This window comes from Grampus griseus (assembly GCF_964374135.1).
Source record: "Grampus griseus genome assembly, chromosome: 1".
NCBI lineage: Eukaryota > Metazoa > Chordata > Mammalia > Artiodactyla > Delphinidae > Grampus > Grampus griseus.
The window spans coordinates 132,767,431-132,790,657 of NC_139017.1; the positions used below are offsets into that span (position 1 = coordinate 132,767,431).

General features: G+C 38.9%; 1 protein-coding gene across 1 annotated transcript in view; it reads right to left on the reverse strand.

Moving 5' to 3' along the window:
* HOOK1 (hook microtubule tethering protein 1) overlaps positions 1-17,482 on the reverse strand; it is a 64,115-nt gene extending 46,633 nt beyond the window's left edge. The window contains exons 1-4 of the mRNA XM_082677134.1: positions 17,358-17,482; positions 10,138-10,223; positions 3,219-3,291; positions 82-132 (exon numbers count right to left, since the gene is read on the reverse strand). Of these exons, the coding sequence (XP_082533260.1) occupies positions 82-132; positions 3,219-3,291; positions 10,138-10,223; positions 17,358-17,420 (273 nt within the window). The 5' untranslated portion in view covers positions 17,421-17,482. The remainder of the gene's footprint in view (positions 1-81; positions 133-3,218; positions 3,292-10,137; positions 10,224-17,357) is intronic.
* Positions 17,483-23,227: the final 5,745 nt, after the last annotated feature.

Consider the following 23,227-nt stretch of genomic DNA (forward strand, 5'->3'; position numbering starts at 1 on the left):
AAAAAGCCAAGTCATTTTTCAGTGTCAATATAATTATCACAGAGTATTTTATATTTAAACAAAGTCAAATGATTTTCATACCTCATTGTAATAACCCATAATTCCTTGAAGTACCTTCTTTAAATTACTAGCCTAATGGAGGAAAAAAAATAAATTATTTAATATTAACAATGAAATAAAATATATGCCAAGGTGAAATACAATAAAAACTTCCTGATAAAAATGACAACAAAAACGTATATTAGAGTTCTATAAATACAAATACATGATTTTTAAACATCAAAGCTTTATTCAGAGTTTGATTATAGAAAAAATGTCTTCTTCCTTAGATAGTTAAACTAGAGTGATTGTATTTAAAGTGAGCCACAACAAACTCAGGTACCAACTTAAAAGATTTAGCTATGAGCATGTCCACCTGCAGTCATGAGTGAGTAACTGGATCTAGACTTACTCTCCACCACAAACAACTAGAAAACAGGACAAAATACAAGGAATATTGTTTTCAAGCTTTAGCCAAAAGACAATATAGAACTCTAATTTCTAAGAGAAGGAAAACAAAAAAGATGAGCCCTACACTAGTCTAAGATTTCTCTCTAGAGGCAATTTTCATACCATGGCACAGGGAGGTGGAAACAAAACAAAGCCTGATGTTCTCGTGGAGTTGAGAAGATAGACATCAGAAGTTCAGGAAGGTCGAGGTAGTTGGGATTTGCAGGGCAGATAAATGAAGAGGTGAGAGCTTTGGAAAGAAATCTCCATAGTAGTCCCTTTGACTCTTTGGCTGAATACTAATTTGCATGTGCATGGGTGAAACTCAATGAGATGAAACAAAAATGATTTCCGAGGAAACAACAATCTAGGGAACTATAAGCTGAACAATTCCTTGAAGATTGCACAGGGCCAGAAACTGCTGAAATTCCCACCAGTCAGAGTGAAGAGATCATGACTATGCTAATACAGACAAGCATTCACTAAAACCCCCCAAAAGGTAACAGCTTAGTAGTGAGTCTAACCTAGCCCTAGAGGAGAAAATAACTCTAGATCTGCCTTCCATCCCCCCAAACCCGGAAAAGATCAAACTGATTCACAAGTATCTTAACTGCCTGTAAGAACAAAGTCCAACACTCTTTAAAGGAATACAAAAAACCCAGCACTCAATAATAAAATTCACACTGTCTAGCGTCCAATAAAAAATTACTACACATGTGAAGAAGCAGGAGTATGTGAACTATAATTAGGAGAAAACTCAGTCAATAGAAACAAGCCTAAAATGAGAGATGAAAGAATTAGAAGATAAAAAAGTTAAAACTGTTAGTTTAAAAATGTTCCAAGGGGGGCTTCCCTGGTGGCACAGTGGTTAAGAATCCGCCCACCAATGCAAGGGACACAGGTTCAAGCCCTAGTCTGGGAAGATCCTACATGCCGTGGAGCAACTAAGCCCGTGCGCCACAACTACTGAGCCTGCGCTCTAGAGCACGCAAGCCACAACTACTGAGCCCGCGTGCCACAACTACCGAAGCCTGTGTGCCTAGAGCCTGTGCTCTGCAACAAGAGAAGCCACCGCAATGAGAAGTCCGCGCACCGCAACGAAGAGTAGCCCCCGCTCGCTGCAACTAGAGAAAGCCCACGCGCAGCAATGAAGACCCAGTGCAGCCAAAAATTTAAAAAAAAAAAAAAAGTTCAAGGATTTAAATAAGATGAATATAAGAAAATATTTTTTTTTAAAAAAAAGAAGGAAATAAAGAGATTGTCAATGGATAAAAAAGCAAGACCTAACTATTAGGTGACTACATCACTTTCAATATAAATACACAGAGAGACTAAAGAAGAGAAAAAGATATAATAGGCAAAAATAATCTTTAAAAAACGGGAGTGGTACATCAGTATCAGACAAAGTAGACTTCCAAAAAAGAAATATTACCAGGGATAAAAATAAGTCATTTTATAATGATAAGTAGATTCATTCAACAAGAAGACATAAAAAATTAATGTATATAAACCAAATAACACAGATTCAAATTACATGATTAAAAAATTAGAATTGAAAGGAGAAATTGACAAATCCACAATCATCATTAGAGATCTGAGGACTCCTCCCCCCTTAACTGATAGAATAATCAGACAGAAAATCAATAAAGATATAAAAGTAAACAGTACTATCAACAAAGCTGTAATAATCCGTATTTGTAGGACTGCAAAATACATGTTGTTTTCAAGTGCACATGGAATATTCACCAAGACAGACCATATATTAGGTCATAAAATAAGTCTTAGTAAATGTAAAAGAATTCAGAGTATGTTCTCAAAACAAAATGGAATTAAATTAGAAATTAATAAATAAAAGAAAGATATGTAGAAAATCCTCAAATATTTAGAATTTGAAATACCTACTTCTAATCTACCCAGGGGTCAAAAGAAAAATCACAAGGGAAATTACCAAATATTTTGATCTAAATGAAAATAAGAACACAGTATGTTAAGATGTGTGGGATGTGGCTAAGGCAATGCTTACTACTAGGGAAAAGTGCTTAAAGCTGATGACTTAAGCTTTCACCTTAAGAAGCAAGAAAAAGAGCAGATGTCAAGAAGAAAGGAAATAACAAAGAAGAGAAAGGAAATCAATAAAACAGAAAACAAAAGCTAGTTCTTTTCAAAAAAAATTTTTTTTAATTGAAAAACATCAAGCCAGATTTATCAAGGAAGAAATATAAAAGACATAAATTACCAATATTAGAGAAGAAAGAACAGAAACAATTCAACATCCATCAACAGGTGAATGGCTAAGCAAATTGTGGTAAATCAGTGTAATGAAATACTACTCAGCAAAAAAAAAGAAATAACTACTAATACAGGCAACATGGATGAGTCTCAAAAACAATACATGAGTAAAAGAATACCAAAGAGTTCATAATATCTGATTCCATTTATAGGGAACTCCAGAAATTAAACCTATACTGACTGAAAGCAGACCTGTGGCCACCCAGGGCCAAGTCAAGAGTGAGGATTAACTGGGAAGGGGCATATGTGCCTGTTTTTGCTTAATGGAAACGTTCTATATCTAACTATGATGGTATAAGAACATACACAAGTGTCAAAACTCAAACTATACACAATAAAATGTACCCTTCAGTTAATTTAAAAAATAAGATTTAGTTGAGCTTAGTGCTAATTTCAGACCACTGTTTGGATCAAGTATTTCTAGCATTCATTCTACATACCTTTATTCGCCAGTTGTCACTGATATCCTCTTTAATTCGGCTTAACCAAGATTCATTGAACCAAGCTACATCACTACAACAAAAATACAAATGTTGAACATTAAAATGATTTTATTTCATGAAAAATACCAAATTTAATCAACAGATTCAAAGTTATTTTCCATCTTAAAGCCTGTCCTTAATAAGAATAGTAAATATTATTTAAAATGAACCCACTGAACTTTTTGTTATTCCTAAGGGTTTCTTTTGGAATTACTCATAGTAAATTAATTAAGTCATTAACATCTTCAATTTAACAAACATTTACTAAATATCTCATACTAGGCACCCTGGTAGGTAGATGTAAAAGTCCCAATCCTAAAGGGAAAAAAAAGGAAAACATTTTAACGTGTCTACTATGTATCAAGCACTGTGCTTGATGTTTTTTCATATTACTTCATTTAAATATCATAGTAACTTGGCAAAGCAACCATTATCCCCAATCTTACTCCTCAGTGAACTGAGAATAAGACAATAATTTTCCCCAAGTGACACTAGTACATGGCAAAGTTTAGTATTAAGTCCGATATTGACATTGAAGGCCAAGACAAAGAACTGCTATACCAAATTTTTATGTATTCAATAAGGCCTTGAAGAATAACACCCGATTATAAATAGTGAACTACAATAATAGATTATATTCTTTTTTTTTTTTTTTTTTGCGGTACGCTGGCCTCTCACTGTTGTGGCCTCTCCCGTTGTGGAGCACAGGCTCCGGAGGCGCAGGCTCAGCGGCCATGGCTCACGGGCCCAGCCGCTCCGCGGCATGTGGGATCTTCCCGGACCGGGGCACAAACCCGTGTCCCCTGCATTGGCAGGCGGACTCTCAACCACTGCGCCACCAGGGAAGCCCAATAGATTATATTCTAAACAAATACTTGGATGCTTGCTGTAAGAGTAAAATGAAGATGAATAATTTATTATCCTGACTCTTAGAGAAATATCTAATAAAGGGAGAAAGTAAAGAGCACAAATAACTATACTCAAAGGAGAATGTGATAAATGCTTTAAGGAGTAAACAAACACCAAGAAATTACAGAATGTTAGTACTAGAAGAGGTCTTACCTAAATTTTTACTTTACAGATAAGCCAACTGAAGTGAGGGTAGAAATTAAAGAGGTTATTTCCAAGGCGGTATCCTGAATTTAAAGATGCAAAGCTGAAAACAGTGCCTAGTTTTTCAGCAATCATTCTGCCTCAGATGTGCTAAAACAGAAGATGTCACTTCTGACTACAGTAACCAGAAATGGCTTCACCATTTTCAATTCATTCTTTGGAATTTGTAACCATTTTCTTTTGAGCAAATTAATGTTAATTATTTTCGACTTTTCTCAGATGCTAAGGCTATAATTACCAAAATAACTGGGCTAAGTGTATAAATGGTATATTTCTAACCAGGTATTTACCTGAAAAGACTAAATTTATTTAGTTAATGAGTCAAAACTCTCAAAGTAAATTTACTTTCTTTTGACATCAGTTTAAGTTGAAGAGGTATGCCAGTTGCAATGGTTAATTTTATGTGTCAATTTGGCAGGGCCCCAGTACCCATATATTTGGTGAAACATGCTTGGATGTTATAGTGAAGATGTATTTTAGATGAGATTAACATGTAAATCAGTAGACTCTGAGTAAAGCTAATTACCCTCCATGATGCGGTTGGGCCTCATCCAATCAGCTGAAGGCCTTAAGAAAATGACTCACCTCCCCTGAGAAAGAGTAAATTCTGCCAGTAGACTGCCTGTCGACTCTAGCTGCAACATCAACTCCTCCCTAGATCTCCAGCCTGCTGGTCTACCTACTCTGTGGGTTTTGGAGTTGCCAGCCTGCAAAATCACGTGAGCCAATTCTTAAATTTCTGTCTCATCCTGTGTGTGTGTGTGTGTGTGTGTGTGTGTGTGTGTGTGTGTACATATACACATGCATATATATACATATCTTATTGGTTCTATTTCTTTGGAGAACCCTGACTACCTACTACAGTTGTCTTCTGACCCTAAAAAAAATCTTCATATATGATTCTATAATTCTATAATTCCATTGTAATTACCTTTAGAAAATGGATCTAGAGATAACCTCTTCTAGTGTTTCCTCCTTTTGTCTTGCATTCCTACTTGTCTTCCTTCCCATCTCAAATCAGCTTTAGCCCTATGTCTTAGAGTGTGCTCAGGCTGCTACAGCAAAATACCACTAGATGGCTTAAACAACAGAAATTTATTCCTCACAGTTCTGGAGGCCGGAAGTCCAAAATCAAGATGCTAGCAAGGTAGGTTTCATTCTGAGATCTCTAGTTGCTATCATCTTGCTGTGTGCTCACATGACCTCTTTTTTGGATGTTTATAGACAGAGTGAGCTCTCTGACTTCTCTTCTTATAAGGAGCTCAATCCTACTGGATGATGTCTCCCCACTTTTATGACCTCATTTAACTTTAATTACTTCTGTATAGACCCCATCTCCAATATAGTTAAACTGGGGGTTTGGGCTTCAACAGGAATTTTAAAGGGACACAAACATTCAGTCCATAATACCCTAACTGAGAAATACTTTCTAACTTCTCCATAGAAATCTAACTCCTGTTCTCTTACAAACAAATCCATCCTTCTCAAACAATTATAATTGCAGCCAATCTTTCCCCCTATTAAACTTTATATCCAATCTCAGAGCATTCAGGACATATCCTTCTTTCACGTTTTTGCACTGCCACATCTACATGCTTTAACTAGACTCTTGGCCCCAACAATTAGCTCGTTTTTTCTAGTATTTCCCAGAACTTCAATGAAACTTAAGAGACACCAAATAAGAAGGGAACACAAGACTAAGGAAGTGAAATGTGGTCTTAACTGTTTTCTAATAAAACTAAGTAAGAAACACTACAGGATTATTTTTTAACTCCACCCATGGTACTTGTCTTCATAATTCTACCAACTAAATATAGGTAGTAATTAACACCTACTGGTTACTAGACACAACATAGCTGTGTTGCTTCAGTGGACACCCTGACACCATTCTTCGTAAATAATCAAAAGGCCTTGTGTGCTTAGCACATCAAATTGTGATCTGTACTTTGGACATGCACATCTGGCCTCTCATTTATTAAGACTCCAAAGTAAAAGTCTATCAGGAGGGGTTCAACATACTAGGCTGAAATGATTACAGTTGACTGACGGCACTGGCTTGAGTCAGGCCAAAGTGATAAAACTATGGGCTTTGCAATTTTACTCATTATTTGACTTACTGAAGTCATTTCACCTTTATAAACCTCTGTTTCCTCACCTATAAACTGAGGATAAAAATAATGCCTACCTCACAAAACAGTAATAAAAATTAAATGAAATACCATATGTATAGGGTATAGAACAATGTCTTACATTTAGTAAATACTCATATGTTGGCTTTCATGATTTATTATTTTAAATGCTCAAATATCTGCTGAATGAATGAATGAACAAGTAAGTGCATGATACTTGAGGTCTCTGGATATTCTACATTCTGTCTCATTCTTCTCCCTCTCACAAAAATGTCTAGTCAAAGACAATAGAAAAAAACAGAGAAATTATCTGGTGCTTAAAGTGACAAAGCTAAAAAGTAGCATGCACTATTTATAGCTGTTATGGGTTGAATTATGTCCCCAAAAAAGATGTGTTCAAGGCTTAACCCCCGCTACCTGTGAATGTAACCTTATTCGGAAATAGGGTCTTTGCAGATGTAATCAAGTTAAGATGAGGTCACACTAAATTAGGGTGGACCCTAATCCATTATGACTGGTGTCCTTCTAAGAGGAGAAGAGACACAGAGGGAAGACAGCCGTGTGAAGACGGAAACAAAGATTGAAGTTATGATGCCTCAAACTAAGGGATGCCTGGGGCTACCAAGGACTAGAAACAGCAAGGCAGGATCCTGACCTAGAGGTTTTGAAGGGAGCACGGTCCAGCCAATACCTTGATATAGGACTTCTAACCTCCTGAACTCGTAAAGAACAAATTTTTGTTGTTTTAAGCCACCTAATCTGTGGCACTATTATGGAAACCATGGGATATGAATACAGTTGTAGTTATAATTTTCCCCCCATGTGTCTTTAAAATAACAACAGTTTCTGCATTTAAAAAAGAGATGCATATTATGTATTAAGACTTAAGAAAACAATTAAAGAACTGTAGAATCCTAGCAACAATTCCATGGCTCACCATGTCTAAGTCATATACTTTGGGAATTGATTCTTTTTTTTTTTTTTTTGCGGTTCGCAGGCCTCTCACTATTGTGGCCTCTCCCGTTGTGGAGCACAGGCTCCGGACGCACAGGCTCAGCGGCCATGGCTCACGGGCCCAGCCGCTCCGCAGCATGTGGGATCTTCCCAGACCGGGGCACGAACCTGTGTCCCCTGCATCGGCAGGCGGGCTATCAACCACTGCGCCACCAGGGAAGCCCTGGGAATTGATTTTTAAGATTTTATTATTTAGAAGCATACCTGCCTCAGGTAACTAATGAAAGAATTATTCATTAGATTTTGCTACTTCCTTAAAAAGCAAATTTTTCCTTCTCATTTTCAGTAACAACTTTGATGTGAGTCACAACAGCCATCAACGCAATAGATAATAAATTGGAACATATATAAAGTGCTTTGAAGTGTTCAAAGAAATAAGGTAAAATTTGCTTTTTTTAGCAGGAATATTATAAACTGACCCAACTAGGGGAAAATGTATGCTATAAGTTTCACTGTCTGGATCCAGACTTCTGAAAAGCTTACAGAAGAGGAAGGGGGTTCAAAAAGAAAAATAAATTTAAATTGGCTCTTATACTATAAGGAGGTGTAGACATCTAAGTACATGCAAAAACAAATGGAACAAAAAAAGAGGTTTAGGCCCAATTTTAGGTCACTGTCATTTGTTTTATGAAGAATGAGAGCTTTCTGATTGGTTGGCCATTTTATTATTCCTGCAGAAAAGCTATTAGAAGACAGTAAGAGACAAAAGAGAGAATAAAAAAAGAAAAATCAGATAGACAGAGGATCAGCAGTAACAACAGAATCCAACACATTATGTAAGAATGAGTTGGTGATAAAGGATACGGTTTAACTAAAATTGACCTGACCCTACTCTAAACATCAGGTACAGTGCTAGCATACAGGAGGTCAAAGAGCCATATGTATCACCGTATAATAGTAAAAACAGGTCTCATCTACTGTGTTGTGGTGTAAAGCTATTAAAGACACTTCAATACATATAAATGACATCTTTGGATGGCACTGTTGAAGTGAGTGAATGCTCACCGGCCTTACACCTACACCAAAACAACGTAGCTGCGTCTACACCAACACGCACAAGAATGAGAAAAGGCCAGGTCGTATGTGCTAATGACAAAAAACAATGATGACTTTCCCAAATCATCAAGAAAGGACCATATTCAGAATTCTTAGTTCTGACCAATTAAATCACTTTGAAACCAATTAGGGTATAAATAATTAAGAAACATTTTTAAGAAAGCAGGGGAGTAAGGCATATTTTAGAATGACTGCCAAAAAAAAATGTTAATGCTAAATTTATCTTTTAAAGTGTTAATCTTGAGTTAACCATAAAATCTGTCTATTCAAATTAGATCATTTTGAAGATTCCAAGTAACTAAGATTATGATATTGTTTGAAGTTGTTTTTCTAAGAGTGGTAAAGAAGTTTTTCTAATCTATCTACAGAGTTTTTCAATGTCAATCATAAAAAACCTTTACAAAATGATGGCAATAATTAAATAATTTCTGATATATAAAACCATGTAGCAGAAATAGGAGTCTGGTCTCACTGAAGATATATTACCATGAAAGTAAGCTAATACAAAATCAGTATGACTATTAACTAATAAATTATGACCACAGGGCTTCCTAGGTGGCACAGTGGTTAAGAATCCACCTGCCAATGCAGGGGACACGGGTTCGAGCCCTGGCCGGGGAAGATCCCACATGCCGTGGAGTAACTAAGCCCATGTGCCACAACTACTGAGCCCATGTGCCACAACTATTGAAGCCCGTGTGCCTAGAGCTCATGTTCTGCAACAAGAGAAGCCATGACAATGAGAAGCCCGCACACCGCAACAAACAGTAGCCCCTGCTTGCCGCAACTAGAGAAAGCCTGTGCACAGCAACGAAGACCCAACACAGCCAAAAAAAATTAATTAATTTTTTAAAAATTATGACTACAGAATAGGCCCTGTACAGAAGAGTACAACTCATATTGTAGATATTATAAACCTAATCCTTATACAATGTTTGGCAAAAATTACGAAATAATGGATTTAGGAACTTTTGATATTGTATAATTATATAAAAGGGGCCCAACCCAAACAGAATCACTTTATTGGTTAAGGTACCCAGCATTTGTGACTTAAAATGTCATTTACACAACATTTCATTATTGGTGGATTCATACAATTATGATTATTAATTCAATATAGATTTTAAATTAATATTTTTTCCAAATCCAGTATTTCCTGCTTCAATTATCTCAAAAATAATAATCTCCATGTACTGATATCTTAAGATGACAACAGAATAACTGAAGGAAACATTACCGTATAAGAAATTATATCACTCATTTAACCTATTTCTTTCTCAGTAACTATAACTTGTGAACATGACCAGAACAAGTTTAAAATTAACATCTCTTGAATAGATAAGAACCCTGATTGCTCATTTAATTAAGATGTATCTCTATGAACAAGCAAGAAGTAATCAGGTGGTAAAATTTTTTGTTCCTTACATGCAAGAATGCCTTGGCAAAATATACCTGTCATCACTGGAAAGGATAAAGTTTCAATAACCTTTAGAACACAAGTCTAAATTTTCTTCCTTGAAATTGGGTTTACAATTATTTCAGGAAGAGTGTGGAACACTACTTACATTTGATGAAGAACTTGTGCCATGGCAACTCCATTAGTCAGCTGTTTCACATCCTGACAAGGTGCAGCAGTATTGAATGTCTGCAGCTAAAATGACATAAAGCAAGTTACTTAACTGCTTTACTCCCCTCCCCCCTCAATTTATATACATGAATGAACACTAGAGAGAAAACTGTTTTGTTTAAATAGACCCTGCCAAACAAATGAAATTATACTAATATGTTTCTATGACTGTTATATTTTTATAAGAATACTTAACATTTCATAAAATCATTACCATACCTAATAGTCAAACGTATTGATGTCATGCATGAAGTACTTCAGAATTTCTGAAAAACACGTGTAGAACTCTTAAGATAGTAATAGTCTGTGTTTTGTCAATTTTTAGGAGAATAACATCAGGAAAAGAATTTTAAGATAACCTAACATCTGCAAGTTAAAATTTCACTCATATCATTTGGTAGGAAAACAAAAGCTAGAAATGTCAAGTCTAAAACTACCTAGTTAATCAATAAGCTCTAAATAAGGCAGGACTTCTGCCTGTTACCAACAGTTACCCTTAGAGCATGAACAGTCCAGGGCCCACCAATCACGTCAAGTTGTATCTATCTAGTTTGGCTTTAGATGCTACTAACTTTTCAAATCTCTGTGTGTTAAACATTCATGTACATTTTAAAAACAGAAGTGAAACAGTGGCAACTCTTCCTAATAAGCAAATACAAGATAGAGGAATTTTTTTAAAGCAAATTGCAACAGAGCTCAATGGATTATATACTTTCTCGAAATCTAATCTCAATCCATAAATATCTTAAATTAAATATACTATGATTCTTTATTCCCTCACATATTCATCTCCTTTACTATTCAATTATAATTCCTTAGTTTACCACCATAATACACCTTTAGTGGTTGTTGTATTTTGAGATTCTACAAATCTGTCTCCATTATCCTTATACAAAGTGGAAGAATGACACAAACTACGTAAATCTAGCCACAGTTACTTTCAAAGCACAAAGATAAAGATACTTTACTGAGCTTCTACTCTACGTAGGGCACCGTAGTATAGGAAGGAGTTACAAGGGAAAAACACCAGGTTTCCACTCTCAAGTCGCTTCAATCCAGAGTTAAGGAGAGGAGAAAAAGACACAAATCATTTGCAGAAGATGTCACTTCTAGTCTCATGACTGCAGTATGCACAAAATGTTCCAAAATATACAAGAGTCAACTAACCTAATTAGGGCTTGTATTTATTAAAAACTTCTTAAAGACTTATTTATTAAAGACTTCTTAGAGATGATTCCAATGGATGACCCTGAGTAAAGAAAGGGCCAGGGGAAGGAAACTTCAGGAAATAGCAACATGATAAAAGCACAAGTACAAGAAAAGATATGGTATTTTTAGGTAACATGCAGTTCAGTATTGCTGGATTTCTCTGCATGTTCAGTTGTTAAGGGAGACAACCAAGGGGATAAAAAACAGGCATGCGTCAGAACTCGGGGTCATGGCAAGAAACTTGGAATTATCCTTAATGGTATTATCTATATCATGGGGAAACAGTAGAATGGTTTCTACCTCACAAGTTGGTTGTGAGAATTAAATAAATTAGCAAACACAGTGTACTCAGATCAGTGCCTGGCACGTGGTACAAACTCAACAGCTGTTAGCACATTAGCTATGAGTCAGGGTTTCTCAAAGTGTGGCATCTAAGAACAATATGTAACAGAATCTCCAGACAAACTAAATCAGAAAATCCCCAAGTGATTCTTATGTACATCAGTTCTTTAGAACCATTGCTCTGGGTGATGAAGAATCACTAAAGAGTAACAAGGAAGAGACATCTTTAGTATGTTTTGGATAGTAGCAAGAGTGACACAGAGAATGGGAGAGAGTAGCTTTATGCTTGCTCAGTTAGAAGGCTCCTGCAATGGTCTTTTTGACAACATGGAATGCTAAGATTAGTTAGGGTAATGCTGACTAACAGGACAGCGTGAATTCATGGAATATTTAAATTATAAAATAAGAAGGATTTTGCAGTTGGCTGGATGTACAAGGAAGAAAAACCCCAGGGTTTAGGGCATCTTTAAAAGGAAGATAATCATATACGTTCGGGTAAAATGTGGCTCCCACTTCTCAACCCTTCCTACTTACACATTACATCATTAAGTTTCTACAAAATGGATATGATTAGTGATTTTAAGAAGGCAATTTCATGAGACACAGAATATTAGGCAAAATAGTAAAGAAATATGTAAAAGGAGTAAATACACTGAGTGCCTCATGGTCCACCACGCCCAGATTAAGATCAATTTCTTCTTTTTACAGCCATGAAAAGTATTTCTTGGAAGCTCTTAAACTAGTTGCAAAATAAATTAGGTAACAGAGAACGTCACTTCATTTGGCTAAATTGAAAGACTTTATAACCAAGAAGTGTGAATGAATTATAAAGCTCAGTGAGGGGAGTGAAGCCAAAGCAGTGGGACAAAAGAAAATGTACCCTTTCAGACTACTCTTCATAGAGGTGAAGATGCAAAAGTCTTTTGGTGAGTGACCCAGAAAGGACAAACAGGGCTTCCATCACTAAACACAGTGCTCTGGCAAATAGCATCTTACTTTCTTCTTTATTTTTAAATAAAGCAAACAATCAGAAATGTGGAAATGCTGTTCCTGAACTGCTTCAATATAAACGTCAAAGAAATCAAGGAAGAAAAGGGGTTTTCACCACTGATACCCAACAAAAACTCAACTTTGGGTCAACTTTATTCTCAAATTATTCTCAAATTCTCTTCCGTCAGCTGCTCATTTCAGAAAGAGAATCACTGCTCTGAGTTTTAAGATCTTCATAAAAATGATTCAGGCTTTTTTTTTTTTTGTAACTTGGGCATACATTCGGTATTAGTTTTTCCTTCACCGGCATGTTGAAGGCAAAGAATGAAAGAACCAAGTAAACCATTAAGGAAAGCCTGGTCCAGCACTCTAACTTTATTGAAGAAATTAAAGTCCAAAGATTTAAAATTTTCAAATCACAGAGCCAAAAGGCAGAATTAAATTTATCTTCACACACGTACTTCAAACTCTCTCTACCATGTAAATGATGCCCAAATTTATCCTTCAGCCCTGAATGTTTTGCTAAGTAGCAGTATAACATTTCTAAGAACTAACTATTTTAAGGTGAGCTCCAAATCATAAAATATAACTTTTAAAGAACTGCCAAAACAGGCATCTCTTCACCTAACCAACTTTTCTTGATGACCTCTCTGTTAAGGATGGTTCTATTGTCCTAGAACAATGTCCAGTACTGAAAGAACACAGTTTACTACCAGCTGTCTTCTTACTTCCATTATAACGTTTTTTGTGGTTTTTTTGCGGTACGCGGGCATCTCACTGTTGTGGCCTCTCCCGTTGCGGAGCACAGGCTCCGGACGCGCAGGCTCAGCGGCCATGGCTCACGGGCCCAGCCGCTCCCCGGCATGTGGGATCTTCCCGGACCGGGGCACGAACCCGCGTCCCCTGCATCAGCATGCGGACTCTCAACCACTGCGCCACCAGGGAAGTCCCATCATAACGGTTTTTTAATCTTATATCTCCTACAACTTCCCCTCAACACGCAACATTACTTAGCTTGGCAGGGAGCACATTCATTAAGAGTCCAGGGATATCATGACAAAGGTGTCTTCCATTACCTTCTTTCAATCTATCCTCAAAGAAGACTATTACGTTACTGCTAGAAGTTCTTCCCTGTGTCTGGAAAACTCATTTCTCTTGATTTCTACTTGTTGAAATTCATCAATCCTCTATGAAATAGTTAAAAATTTATCCTAGGTATCTACAAAAACCTATATACTTAGTGGTGAATAACGTATGGTGAAATACTAGTCTCTGATGTCAGGACCAAGACAAGGATATTTACTATCATCACTTTGATTCAATGTTGTACTGAAGATCCTAGTCAGTTTTTGTTTCTGGGAATAAAGCAGAAAACAGGTCAGACAAGAGCTCTGACCCCAAAGTGCAAACGAGATGACTTCAGAAAATGTTAAGTGTTACAGACACAACAAAAAGGGGTTAACAGGTTACAATGGGATAGGAGTAGGAGACAGGTAGGTCACTCACTGTCACAGACTGTCTCTGAAAGATGACAAGAGACCCAAGAACTGAATGGTGAGAAGCCAGCCAGCCACTGGAAGAACCAGAAGGAGGATATTTTAGGAAGAGGGAAGAGAAGTTAAAAAGCCCTGATGCATTAAAAAAAAAAAAAAAAAAGAGCTTGACTTCAAGAAACAGAAAGTCAACACAGCACGGTGGGCACGGAGGAGTGTGGCATGAGACCAGTTTGCAGAAAGTTGGGGAGGTGAGGTAAGACCAACTATGCAGTAGCTGACGAACAGCAAAGTTCACTGGGAATCACCCAGAGAGGTAAAGAAAAGCCTAGAGGCAGGAACCTAAGAAACTAAGGCAGAAGATAATTTCACAAAGGAGCCATCAATTAAGATAAGGATAATATAATAGTTCCCAGTCTGCCAATCCCAGTACGTGAAGGCCTTAGAGAAAAGAGCTCAAGTGCAATGGGCTGAGGAGTAAATTAAAGCTCAAAAAGTATAAAGGATGAGTACTTAAAAATGCAAGAAATATGACTGTGAAGGAAGAGGGGGAATACAGTGTAGCGTTAATAGGGAGTGATGGCGCTTTTTCTTTTTAAGAGAGGGAAGATTCGAGCAAGTTTACATGTAGAGAGGAAAGAGCTAATGGAAAGGAAAAAAATAAATACCAAAAGGGGATAAATGACAGAGCAAAGTTTTACAAGAGGTGAAAGAGGTGGACCTAGAGCCAGAGCCAAAGATAAGGAGGAGGTCGTTTTCCTGATGGGGAGAAGGTTTGGGGCTCAAACAGGGTACTGATAAAGGTTTGCAAGGAGAAGTAAGAGAGGAACTGTGTGGTTATTCTTAATCATAAAGCTGGGCAGTATACAGGAACAAGAGAATTTGGCTGTAGCAGCATTTGAGAGGCAACAGTCTGCACGTTAATTCCATTTTCTCCATAGTGTTTCAGCAGCCTGAGAGAGAACTGGAGAAGCGAACAACCAGTTATACTCTGTCACCTATGATTCCTTATCTTTCCTTATACTATAAATAATATTTTTACATGGGACTTCCCTGGCGGTCCAGTGCTTAAGACTGTGCTCCCAATGCAGGGGGCACGGGTTCGATCCCTTGTGCGGGGGAACTAAGATTCAACATGCCACATGGCGCAGCCAGAAAAATAAAAGTAAATATAAATAAATAATATTTTTACAGTTTTTAAGGAATTTTGCCTTCCATTATAAAAAATACACAGCTCTGCCTACCACATCAATTAAAATTGAAAATTCTTTGATTATGCTTGATATCTTTCTTCCTCAGTGTCTTACACAAAGTAGGAACTTCACTATTTATTAATACTGATTAAAACAATGGATACAGTCACAAAATATTTTAAATTTTGAAATACAATTCAAGAAAATCCTATACTTCACCACCAACTCTCATGTAAGTCAATGACATCATAAAGACTAAGTTTACTAGGTAAGTCATGTTTAGAGCAACAATGCAACAGATTAGGATACACCCTTTAATTAGTCACTTTAATAAAACACATCATTAGAAGTAATGTTGCCTTGTTTCATGACAGCCTTAAACATGGCATCTAAATCCCAATACTTCTTTTTTTTTTTTTTTTTTTTTTTTTTTTTTTTTTTTTTTGCGGTACGCGGGCCTCTCACTGTTGCGGCCTCTCCCGTTGCGGAGCAACAGGCTCCGGACGCGCAGGCTCAGCGGCCATGGCTCACGGGCCCAGCCTTTCCGCGGCATGTGGGATGTTCCCGGACCGGGACACGAACCCCTGTCCCCTGCATCGGCAGGCGGACTCTCATCCACTGCGCCACCAGGGAAGCACTCCCAATACTTCTTTTAAGTGAAAATACAGATGAACACTTTGCTAATTGCTTTTAACTCAGAAACTCCAGATGCTTGCATTCTACTTAAAGCAAAAGCTATTTACCTCCAAAGTGTAACGGTTGCTTTACATTATGGTTATTTCCAATAAACTTCACACATTGTCAGAAACCTTCCCTAATTTCTCATTCTTTTGAATTACATGCATTGTGAGATAGACAGGGAATCTCATCAACCAATTACCGCCTCCTAATCCAGTCTGTTTACATTCCATTCTGCACACAGTCCCCTACACAAAACTAAACAACTGGTTTAGGGATAAGCATCATTGACAGCACCTTGTGGACCATCGAGCATCAACCTTGCCCAATGTGGGTTAGAAGCCACACCTGAATGTCAGCTCTCTCTGATCGCTGAGCACCTCCAAAAGGTGACAGAGACATTGTTTTGCTGGTGGGAATAGTGGGGACAGATCCTGCCCGTCCAAACCCAACAAATTAACAGAAATACTAAACGCGGATAAAGTGCAAACGAAAATGCCACGTTCTTTCCTTTAAGGAAAATGCTTGTCCATTGGAAGGGGAGGGGAACAAGTGAGAAAAAGGGAATACATGCCCCCACCCCTAACATATCTTCTGATCCATGCAGGAAATACGTGGAAACATCTCTTCTAAGAGGCTTCTACAAAAATGGATGTCCTGGGGTCAGGGAGAAGCAATGATCCACTAACTAAAACCACCTCTTGGTCACCCGTGTCCAAGTAGAGGAAGGTGCTTGCAGTGGGAGGGAGGTTTCAGCGGGGGTCTTCACTCCCAAGTGACACAAATGTCACTGTGGGAAGACTGTTCAGCAGACGGAAGGCAAGGGTGTCAGTGGCCCAGAAAGTCTAGGGCTTGGGCGCAGGGCAGGGGCAGAAAATGGGAGAGCAGGGAGTAAAGGGATGGGCGCTTGGCTCCCGCCACAGCTGTTCGGAGCACGGTCAGGGCGGTAAGACGAGCCTCCTCCGTCCCGCCCCCCAGAGCTCCCTTTACCCTCCCCCCGCCCTCGAAGACATAAACACACGCACACTCACTCACGGACGCACACCTGCCCCGCGACCCGCAGGTGGCACTCTCGCGGTCAAGGGCGACGCGAGGCGCGGAGGGCAATGCGCGGAGTCCGGGGCGCAGGTGGCCCCCGCTACGGCGCAGGTGGTCCCCGCTGCTCCGCAGGCTCACCTGAGAGGTGCCAGTGACCAGGCACCCCCCAGGACCTCTCCGCGGTCTCCCGGCCCCCCTCGCCCCCTGGTACTCACCCAGATGATGAGGCTGTCGCACAGTGGCAGCTCGGACTGCGGAAGCGGCTGCGTCTCTTCCATGGCCGGGACTGCCGTCAACTACACCGCTGACACCAAAACCTCCCTCCTCCCCGCGCTCCGCCAGGCGCCGGTGTCGAGGACCTGCTCGCCCGTCAGGAAAGCTCGGTAGCCAGGCCCAGCGACCGCGCCGCTCACGCGCGAAGCCTCGCGCTGCCGACGTCGCCGGCGTAACCCCCTCCTCGCCGCTGCCCCTGCCCCGCCCCGCAGTTCGCCCCCTCCCCCGTCTGGCCCGGGCCGCGCAGCTCAGCACCTGAGCCCCGCCCCCTCCCCTCCCTTCCCCTCCCCGCCGTCCTCCCACCCCTCCTTTCCACTCCGGCACTCCTTTCCACTCCGGCACACCTCTCCCCTCCGCACTGAGTGACCTGGGCGCGCACCAGTCACAAAGAAGATAGGTGCCGGAGGGGGACGGGTGGGGCGGGGAGGGGGCGGGAAGAGCGGGAATAGGTTGAGCAGGAGGGATTGCTGATTGGACACGCCCTCTTGGGCTTCGACCAATCAACGTGAGACAAGACTGTGCCTCCTAGAGAGCGAGCGAGACGGTGGGAAGGGGTTTATGACCTGGCAGGTGCAGCTAGGGTGGGGGGCAGCGAGTGCGCGTGCGCGTGCGCGGTTGGGGGTTGCTGAGGCGCAGCCCCAAGGGCAGAAGCGGCCACGGGGGCCTAAGGGTACGCAGGGCCGGCTCGGGGATCTTCCGGCCTCCTTCCTCGCCGGTAGGACAAGCTCCTGGCTACAGCTATGGAGACCCACACTGCTTCCACAACGTCTGCAGAAATAGATCCTACCCGTGAATAAAAACCACTCCAGATAGGGAGAGTTGATTTTCTTCTAGGCTCTCATTAGAAAACGATATTTTAATTTGCAGATAAGGCAAAGAAATGTGTTTCCTATGGGAGAAAAATACTATAAAGCTGCTTAAATCAAATAAGCTCTCACGAGATTACAAACCATGGGCAATTTTATTTTAAATGAGGCAAAAGGTAGGAAAATGAAAAATGAAATGATCTTTTAGTTTTCAAAAAACATGGAAGATATCAATGTACAATGCTTCTTATTTTTCTTTAACGGTTGAAAACTTGTCTTTTCTGAGAATGTTCATGGGGGAGGGGGAGGTGTAAAATTGGAAACTCTCCAAGGTACTGATGTATAGCTTAGGCTATTGAAATGGGCTGGCATATTGTTAGTCTTGCTGTTGATTTACATCACTTCAACTCATTCATAAACTCATCAATTCATGCTCTGTGTAAAAATGCAGCTGGATCCTTTCTATTACTGCATCTTTATACTTAGACACTGAAAGTTTAAAACCGATGGATGACTGCAATTAAAAGCCCGCCAATATAAATCAGTCTCATTCTAAAATACAGTACATGCATTTGTTATTGAGTCCCTTAACATTATTCCAGAACTTTCTTACCTTGTGTGAAGTATTTTATACTTCGGGACACTAGCAACATTAGTAATATGACTTAATGAAAAGTAAAAGATCTAAGAATTGAAGACCTTGTCTGAGTCTTGACTTTACTTCTCACTGGCAATGATGACAGCTTTCTCCTCTGGAACCCAACCACCACATTCCTGAAATAATGCTAATGACACTAACCTGCCCTGCATACCTCACAGAGGCAAAAATAACGGATGTGGAAGATTTTTATGAATTAAAAACTCCTTTGCAAATATGAGTTACTGCAACCATATATGCTTAGAAGTGTATGAGAACACTTACTACTAAGAGCCACAAGTGATTAAACTACTTGAAGTATTTAAGAAGAGTAAGTGAGGGGCAACGGAGTTATCCTTCTGGGCTTTATACAAGCAGAGAATAGGTCCTCAGGGAAGGATGCCCAGTTGTCCTCATGGTACTAGATCTAATGGGAAAATATGTGAAGGACATGATTGTGAATTCAGAGAAGAAGAAATACAAATATTTCAAACAAATATGAAAAGTTAGAAAAGTGCAAAACATGAATCATTGAAATAAAACAACACAAAACAATGTTGAAAAGAGTAAAGTACACTTGCATATACAACTGGAACAAGCATTTTAGAATATTTTTCTAAGTTTTTAATTATAAAATTAGCTTGCATTACATTATACCAGGAAAAAAAGATATTAAAGAAATGCCTGATACAATATAGGCTGTTATTTTCCAACTTCTGGCATTCATTCCTAAAAGTCAGCATCCATATTTGGAGAACTGAATAAAACTAATTTTGAAGCACTAGCCATGGAATTATAAATTGGCACAATCTTTCTGAGAAGTTTTTGAGAATAGATATCAAGAATCTTTAAAATGTTCAAAGCCTTTAAGTCAATTTTACTTCCAGAATCTATTCTAAGAAAATAATCAGATGCCAACCAAGTTGTTGATTGCAGTGCTATTTATCAAAGCAAAAAAAGAAACAGCCATTAAATGTCTGAAAGAGGAATGATTAACTACATTATGATACATCCATACAATAAAATATATTGTAGATCTTAAAATAGTTTGAAAGAAGTTTAATTACTCAGGAAAATGCTTACAAAATAATATTAAAATTAAAAAGTGATGATACAAATCTGTACATACAGTATGGATTTCTCTCTCTGTATATATATAGACACATATCTGTGGACGCATGTGTGTGTATATATGTATATATATATATACACAGAGAGAGGAGAGACTAAAGGAAATAAACAAAAATGTGAATAGTAATAATGATAATATCTAGGTTTTGGAATAATTGGTAAGTTTTACCTTCTTTGTACTTTACAATAATTTAGAAAATTTCTGTAGTGATCTTATCATCTGTAAACTCGAATAATACTTGTATATTTCTGTACATGTGTATATTGCTTAGGGATTTTTTTGGTGGTAAGTGGGTGAAATCAAACCTGGTAACTATAAAGAAAACAATGTTATTGCAAGTGTAGAAAATCTCACAGATTCGGAGAAAAATTTGAAGAACTCTGCATGGGAAAGGGCAGGTCCCAGAGCAGCTCATCAGATCGAGGTAGCAAAAATTATAAGAAGTTTTTTCAGGAGAGCACCACCCAGATGAATATGATAAAATGGTTGCAAGTCTTTCTGAGTCATTCTGTTCAAGATTCAAGTTGCAGGAAGGGCATCTGATGGGTCTATCAGGGATATGTATCCAACCCTTTGCCAGAAGAGGACAAAGGACCTCGACTGGCTGCCCCACCAGGACTGTAGACCCAAGTTGAAATCATGGGGTGGTTGCCCCATGTGGATGGAGTAGGGGAGCTGGATGCCTGCAGACAAAAACAAAAACAGCAATTCTCTCCACATTTTCTCTTATGGTTGCTGTGAAGACCAAATGCATATAAAATGCCTAACAATTCCTAGCTCATAATAGTTGCTCAATCTATTTTAACTATATGTCTTAAGGTGTGTGCGTGTGTTTGCACTCATTAAAAAAACTGAAAGAAGATATATTAAAATGTTTGTAGAGGTTATTCACTGTGATTATTTTTTTTCATTTTCCTATTTTACCAAAATGAACTAATATTACCTTTTTAAAATAAACCAAAAAAATTTAAGAGAAAGACGATGTCAGGATGAGATTTTAAGCTCTGAATTGGACTCTAAGTGGATGGATTCATGATAAAAGGAGAAAATCCCTGATTAAGTACCTTAAAAAGAATTGTAGTAGGCTCTCCTGTAAAGAGGAAATCTATGTCTTGCACACTCAAACCATGGAGTGAAAAAATGGAGAAGTCTAAGGTTTTCTCTGCTGATATGTAGATACCCTGAATGGCTGAGGGTGTTCACCAGCTAGAAGAAAACCCTGGCCTGGACAGGCATGGAACTAGACATTCAAAAAGAGCAGCCATTCTAGCAGAGTCACCATAGCAGCAGCAGACAATCCAGTGGACCTTGCCAGCAAAGCATTCATTCCTGAAGCATTCCCCCACACAGAAGATCCAACATCCGATCAGCATCGAGATCCACAGTCAGTTAAATGCAACAGGAGACATTTCTAGATTGTAACAGTTTTCAGAATCTGGGAGATATTTTGAAATAAGAATGCCCAGGCCCTGGGCAAGGGGATTTACAAACCCTAGGTAGGGAAGAGAGATGATGACAAAAATTGACATTTTAAAACAGCTTCTAGTTCTCAGACCTGTGATCACAGTCAGTGCAAGTGCCTAGCTCTGTTAAATACTGTACTGGGTTTAGGGAAGCAAGACCAATCCCAAACGCTAACCATGGGTGAGTTTTAGGCTTTGACAAAGAGACAATCTTGGACAGAATTGACTTGGGCACTCAGTAGATCTGAACTTTTAGGTGATCGGATTAGGACAAACTTCATCCCCACAGGTATTTTCAGCCATGGTGACTATTGAGAAAGAAACTGGAGAAAGGGGATAAAGGATGTGGACTACTTTCCACTGTGTATAAAAGGGAATAATTTCACTCCTGTTATGAAATTAATGTTCATTTGGAGACTGTGCATGACACTGAGAATTTTGCTTCTGGGGCTTTTATAGACTTAAGTGATTTTATATCACTTAATGATACTGCTTTTTAATGCATTTTAGTTCAGTATTTACAAGTGATGTTATTACTAACCTGTTGGGTTGCCCAAAAAGAGATTATTCTAGGGTTTCAATGAAGAAGTACAAGTTCAAATTAAGGGTGAAGTCATCTCTGTCACTGATGAATGTACATCTACAATGCAAGGGATTTCAAATTTATACTATAAGAAAAAATTGCAAGAAGTGACTTCGAGATGGAGATTAGCATGCAAAAGGTTTATTAAGAAGTGCTCTTGGGAATAACAGCCATGGAAGGGAAGGAAAGGAAGCAGAAGTGCTCAGGGGGAGAAAGAAGGAAGGCTGTGATGCAGTCCTACTGAAAGTCCCAACCAATCCCTGGGGAGCTCTGAAGCTGGAATGACCCTTCTGAGATGTCTGAATGAAGTTTGGATGAAGGGGGCTTGATCCTTATGCCACCAAGTTGACGAGTCCTTGGATGTGGACTATTGTGGAAAGGTGGCATGACAGCCTAGGCAATTCACAAAGGCTGATGGCTGTCTGCCAACAGCACTCCCAGATGTTGGGATCTGGGTATCACATCACAGTATCATCTGAACAGCAGTAATGTCCACAGTCATTTAGGTAGAGGTGGGGGTACCATCACTCAGAACGGTAAAGCATGGTTCAAAAAAGCATGGACAGGTAACCTTAACTGGGGCAATAGTATCATAACCACACAGTTAAAATGGTCACAGAGGAAGCATGTTGGTATTCCTGGTTCTTGCATTGAGAAGGCACCAAAATGGAAAGGGATCGTAGCCATGGTTATAATTTCACGTAGGGGCTTGGTGTCAAATCACCAAACAAACGCTGCCTTAGAGAATTTAAAACTGGAGTGCCTGCAAAAGTTATGAAAGATAAATCACAACATAGGGTGATATTATCAATTGCATTTTACACTGATGGGAAGGAATGATTAGTTTGCCATTTATTGAGTGAAGATGAATATAACTATTTCATTTTATTAAGCATATTTAAACTCACCCCAAAGCTCTAAGTCAAATAAAATTGGACCAGATTATTTTATCTTGTCCTAAGGCACTCAGATGAGAAAAAAATGTAATAGCAAGGTATATGTTCTTAAAAGCTATGTTTTCAAAAACATAAAAACAACAGGTAACAAAAATAAACACTTAGTAAAATGTACTGATGATGTAACCAACCTAAAGTATCACTTAAACATATAAATCCTGTACTTTCTAGCTCAGCTTATTTAAGTGAATTACAAGACATGTCATCATTTTACACTCTGTTAGAAGAGATATCC